At 44.1% G+C, this 6,000-nt stretch overlaps 1 protein-coding gene across 1 annotated transcript in view; it reads left to right on the plus strand.

Annotated features, from left to right (window-relative positions):
* The window catches only part of ATP8A2 (ATPase phospholipid transporting 8A2), a 236,978-nt gene extending 231,226 nt beyond the window's left edge, over positions 1-5,752 (plus strand). The window contains exon 28 of the mRNA XM_039873056.1: positions 5,608-5,752. Within this exon, the coding sequence (XP_039728990.1) occupies positions 5,608-5,664 (57 nt within the window). The 3' untranslated portion in view covers positions 5,665-5,752. The remainder of the gene's footprint in view (positions 1-5,607) is intronic.
* The last annotated feature ends 248 nt before the right edge of the window (positions 5,753-6,000 follow it).

Genomic DNA, 6,000 nt, shown 5'->3' on the forward strand with positions numbered 1-6,000 from the left:
GTTGGTGGTTCCTAATACTGAGGATAATCATAACATATAGATATCGATGTGAAAAAAAGAGTGTCTACTTATTTTGGCAACATATGCAAGGAATTTTAATGTTTTCTTGGGGTCATTAAGCTGTTATGGATACAGGCCAGAAAATAGGATGCATATTTAGCATGGTGGTCTAGAAATATTATCATTGAAGGAAAAATCGAGATTTAAACCATAGGAGTTTCACGGCCAAATGAAACCTAACCAACAAAATTTGGTTGAGAGCTAGTTATCTGACAAGCCTAAAACAAACCAAACGAACTAAAGCCCTGAACTTTAAAATACTACAGGATGTGAGAAATGCCTTACCAGCATTTTATGTGTCTTCAAACTAAAACAGTAAAATGAATTGTGGTTCATGTATGAACTGCCATCCTTAGTGGAGGAGTACTTTGAATTTATTTTTTCTGAAAACATATATTTATTCTCTTCAGCTGTTTTACAGCTTTTTTGTGTTGAACCTCTGAGAGGTTTGCTTTTTTTCCTCCATTTTCCAGGCCATCATTGTTTGAAAATAATTATATCTAAATTACTTGTAGGCAGCCCTTCTTTCATTGACTGATTGGCTTCTGGTTTGGGGAGCGTTAATTACATATTAACATATTAATGTGCAGAGATGCTGTGGATTTGGCCAGCATATTCCAAACAGATGTGTATTTCCCGATCATAACCCAGGCTGCTTTGTAAATGGCGAAGGAAGGTACTGGCTCGTGCTTTAAATGTTAAAATCAGCGAAGAGTAGACATTTTAAATCACAATCAAAATTCTATCCAGTGACTTTCCCTCTTTTTGCTATAACTCATGATTTAAATACACCTCAGAAAAATGTATTTCATTCTTGACACACAAGAAATCTCTTTATGGTAAAAGACGAAATTCCTGATATCTGAGCCTCCCTTCTCGGGCCTGTGCATCTGCCTTGTCAGAGGTGACTTTATGTTTCCTGATGTAGATTCGGTATTTGAGGGGCTAGACTTGCAGGGGTGAGCATGACGCTAGCATGTTAATAGGTAAAGGTGACTTGAAAAGCACAGTCAACATATGGACCTTTCTGTAAAGGTTGTGGCTTCATCAGATCTGAAACCATCCATTTTCTAGTAAAAGCTTTAACCAGTTGTGGACCACCTAGTCTGTGGCAGGCAGAATGCTAAGGCGTGGGGCTCCGGGACCAGCTCCGCAAATTCCCCGTTTAATGGTGGGAGGCGGTGGTGTGCGTGTCGTGGGAAGTGCTGATGGCTGTAGCACAGGCCTGGTGCCACGTCCGTTCCAGCAATGTCCCCAGCTCGTAGAGTCCTTTGTTCTCTGGATGGTTCCTATTTTGTGCTGATGGTTGTTGAGCAGTAGTTACGATTTTAATATGTTGGAAGGAGAACTATTTCGAGAATGACTTCCCATTGGGCAATTTGAAAACAGCAGTTAACTAGAAATAGGAACATTCTGAATAGTATTCTCCTTGCCTCATGGATCCTCATTCTCCAAGTCGAGCTCTCCTGGGTCATGGGATGTAGAGGAATAAGACAGAGGCCTTGCCTTTCTAATGGAGTCAGGGATGCAGTTTCAACAAGGCAAGTGGGTGACGCTTAAAGAAGGCCACCTGCAGCGACAACTCTAGGAAGCCGTGCGTCACAGCCGGTGGCCTCAAATTTCCAGGATGAAATGAGTTAAGACCTGAAAGATGAGTGAGCGCTTACCAGATGCAGGTGCTGGGGGAGAGGGCTAGGTCAGGGTGCCAGAGAGAGGCCCGCACCTGTCTTTTCCATTCTGTCCTCTCTGTTTACTCCAGCTCTGTGATGAATGTCACAAGTCAGCCCTGGCCATTAGTAAACAAGAGGGAATTTGTGCACTTCGCTGGGGTGTCGAGTTTCAGAAGGAAGGTGGCTGCAGAGCTAGTTAGGCTTAAGCCTGGTTGGTCACTGCCCTTTACAGAGCTGGGAGTTTATTAGCCAAATAAGGGGGTGGGGGAGGGCAGTTATAAAGCCAGGAAACGTCAGCAGTCTGGAAGGATTGGCCTACAAGGAACATGATCACTTTGCATTTTATAGGAATAGACTCTTCCTGCCTTTTATATGTGACAACATATGCTTTTTTAAATGATTTTTTTGCAGTCGCTTTACCTAAAAGGATCCTTATAAAGACCCAACTTCTTCAGGAAAAACAACTATATTTAGGCATCGATGTTTTAAAAAATGAGTCTCTAATGCCATAAAATGTTTAAACCTCCCCAATTTAAAAAAAAAAAAAAAACACAAGGCCCAAAACAAAATCAATGCAGAGGACTCACATGGACATGAACTCTGAGAGGTCTGCTGTGGGCTGGGCTGGGCTGGGCTGGGCTGGGCTTTGTTCTACGGTGCCCACGCCTCCTCCCCACCTAGTGTTGCAGAATCAGCCCCACGTCAGGGGGCCCAGCTCCTCATCCCCGAGTGCATCAACACTCACCTGTTCCAACTTACTTCTCTTCCTTCAGGTCCATGCAATCAAAGACCCAGGTCAGGGTGAATGTCATTTCTATTTACCAAATTGCTCCTTAGTCACCTAAAGGTAGTTTCTTTCTGACTCTTTGCTCAAGCAAGACTAAGTACACAGTGCTCGTGAACAGATAACCCAGTGGATGCATTTCAGTCGAGGCCGACCTATAAGAATCTATTGGGCTTTTTGTTTTTTTGGGAGGTGAATATATAAGATCACTTAAGTAGCGTGTTATATTGTTTGTCTTTTCTTTTAAGAAATGCATTTCTGATCTAACTTAAATCTTTTGCAGTGGAATTTCCATGTGGGGAAGTATACCGTCCAATATTAGAAGCTTAGTTAATTTTACTAAGCTTCTACTTAGTTAATTTTACTAAGCTTTACTACAGTTTGTTCAACCTCATCTTTTGAGAGAATAAAAGATAACTTGGATTATGTTCTTTAAACACATCCCTACCTAAAAACTCCCTTCTATTTTAGTTGAAACCCTCAAGTACATTTTTACTACTGTGAAGTTGATTTTACCAGTTAGGTTTTTTTCCTACTAGTTTATCTCACTATTTTTTCCCGTTTATATCACTCTACTGTATTTCTTCCTATCCTTTTTATTTTTCTGCCAGTAGAGACCAGGTTTCCTAAAACTTCTGAAATTAGATTTCTTTTGATTTTTTTAAATTAATTTTATGATAGTGTCCAAGCTCAAATCCGCCGATCATGCCTGTCTCTCCATTTTCATCTCTATGCACCCAAATAGCACCATTCCATGCAAGGAGATTTCAGTGTCATTTAATTCAAAGTGATAGAAAGTGCCAGATCAGGAAATGGAGAGATTTCACTTATAGGCTGTAGAAAAGATTAGGTGACAACAGAAAAAAAAAAAAAAAAAAAAAACACCTTCCTATAGCAGATAAAAGAGCAAACAGGAAGAGACTCAGGGAGTTTGTAACATCTCCCTCAGTGCTGGAGCATGATTGCTTTTTTTCTTTTTTTTGACAATCCTCCATCTGCCTGGAGAGGGTCAGGAGCAGGGTGTTGTCTGTTCTGCTCTTTTTCTTAAACCCGTCGACAGGACTTAGGAAAGAGACATCGATTTTGGCCCCGCGGTTTTAAAATACCTTTTTGTAGGCAGGTAAAATGGAATTATTCCTGGCGTTGCCATCCGCCTTGCCTTTCCTTGAACTTCAGAGTGTTTTGACTTTGACCTTTAGTTACAATACAGGAAGCTCATCTCCCCTCTAGGAAATGCCGGTACTTTTAAGTGGTAAATAATCTTCGTTGCATTCTGACAGCTCATTCGGGCCACCATACTGATTTTCCAGCAGATGTCCTGGGAGTCCAGTGTGCCCTTCTCGTCTTAGTGCCGGTCTCCTGGCAGATCGAGCAGACCGTTTAAAGAAGGCTCAAGAGCGTGAGCGATGTATGTGCTTTCCTGCCTGGTCTTTCAAGCTAAGGGGAGGCAGAGCAGATCAGTGCTAATAAATACCGCTTGCACTTGCAGGCCATGCCAGTGAATGAATATGGATTCAATGTTGGCCTTTTTCATTCATGGATCATAGGGTGAAGTTTATTATTGCTCCTTTAACTAAGTTGCATGTTGTTTCAATAACCTTTTTGTCAGTCACTGTCAAGTTGAAAGTCACTTTCTACAACCTTAACTCTGAACTAGAAGCTTTTCCCTCCTTGTTAGCCTCACCTTATTAGTTTCCTTTATTCCTTTGAAGCTGTTTATCAGTATGATATGCCATTTTTTGTTGTTTATAAGGTACAATTTACATGCAGTACAATGAACCCTTTTTCACGTACAGTTCTGTGAGTCTTATCAACCGCATACAGTGATGTCATCACCACCGCTCCCAGACAATAGAACAGCGCGTCACTCCCCAGATCCTCCCCAGCCCGCCGTGTGGCCAGTCCCTACCCCCACACCCGGTCCCCAGCAAGGCAGTCTGCCCTCTGACCCCACGGTTTTGCTTTCCTTCCAATGTCGTGAATGACATGAGTGGAACTGTGCCGTTCGTGGCCTTCCGAGTCTCGCCTCTGTCACTCAGCTTGTGCATGTGAGGTTCACCTGTGCTGCTGTATCAGGAGCGTGTTCTTTTGATTGCTGCGTAGTATTGCATCATAGGAACAGAGGTCCCATGGTTGACAGTTCTGGATGCCCAGTCCCACGGAGTTGTGAACCAAGAACCAGGACATCACCGGACTCCAGGTGTTATCCTAGTTGAAGGAGTAAAATTTGACAGAATTAACACTGGCCATGACAAAACGAGATGGCGGTGGAGGAGCGAGCCAGCGGGGCGAGCGCCCCAGCCCTGTCTTCCTGGAACCACTCTTCCTCCGTCCGCTGTCTCACTGGTGGCTGCCATCATCGGGGAGCAGCACAGTGAAGGTGGGGTGACATTCCGCCATCAGACTACCTGGGGGCTGTGCTTCCAGCTCAAACTGTGCAAACTTGGACTCCTGGCTGCTCGCAGCCTAGCTGTCTGCTATAAAACGCGGAAAATGAAGTCCATGCAGCAAAAAAATTGATTAAATGAAAGCGTATAGGAAATTGATTAAATGAAAGCGTATAGGAAAGCCTTTAGAGTAGTGACACCTGTACCTTCAGCGTTATTTTAAGGTATTTGACGAAACTTATGACTGTAGTGTTATTGGGCTCGAGGGTCTTCCTGTTCCTGCCTCCTCCCGGAACGTGACCTGCCCATGACAGCACAGCAGCCGTCTGGTTTGGTCTCTGGGGAGGGGTCAGGTTTCCCTTATTGCATCTTTGGACGGCGCTACCTCAAACGTGGCTCTTACGTACGCTGCAGTGACATGTCGTCGCCGTAGAGCAAATTAGCCCCCATCGAATCTATGAGATTAGCTTGCAGCTTGCTTGCTTCCCGTGTGTGCGTTGCTGATCATTGGCATGCTAGTAAATGATTGTGTTCTGGTAATGTGGTCACCTGTTCACAACTGAGAAATAATTCTAACCATCTATGGCCTGATCTTCTTCCCCGACCGAGTGGCATTTACAGATTTCGTTAATTAGTCTAGAACTTTGCCCGAGTTACATCAAGAGCATTTCAATAAAACGTTAAAACTGATGTACTTGTCCCTTAGGACTCCCGCCCCCAAACAGTCCACTCTGCTGGAATTTGCTGGAAGGAATCTAAGTGAGAGTGGTTCTTCTGCTCCCAGCATGTGAGTTTCAAGGCCGCCGTCTGATGTTGTCCGAAACTAGTTTTCCAGGTTGCACTGGATCAAGATGTCCACCTGCTTCAGAGGTCAAAGAGAACACTGCCTCTCGGTACCTGCTGAAGACATGGCTTCCCCTCTGCCAGTGTACGAGCCAGGGGGGACTTGTGCTATCAGGTGATGTTGGTGCCTGCAGGCGGGTAAAGTGCGATGTTGATCTTGGGCATTTTGCCCCAGACCTGCGACAGCCTTCAAGGATCCAGGAGTCCTGTCAGTTACACCTGCGTTCTTGGCGCTCCGAAATTCACCTGCTTGGAG

The sequence above is a fragment of the Pteropus medius genome, unplaced genomic scaffold, assembly GCF_902729225.1.
Source record: "Pteropus medius unplaced genomic scaffold, Ma_sr-lr_union100, whole genome shotgun sequence".
Classification (NCBI taxonomy): Eukaryota; Metazoa; Chordata; class Mammalia; order Chiroptera; family Pteropodidae; genus Pteropus; species Pteropus medius.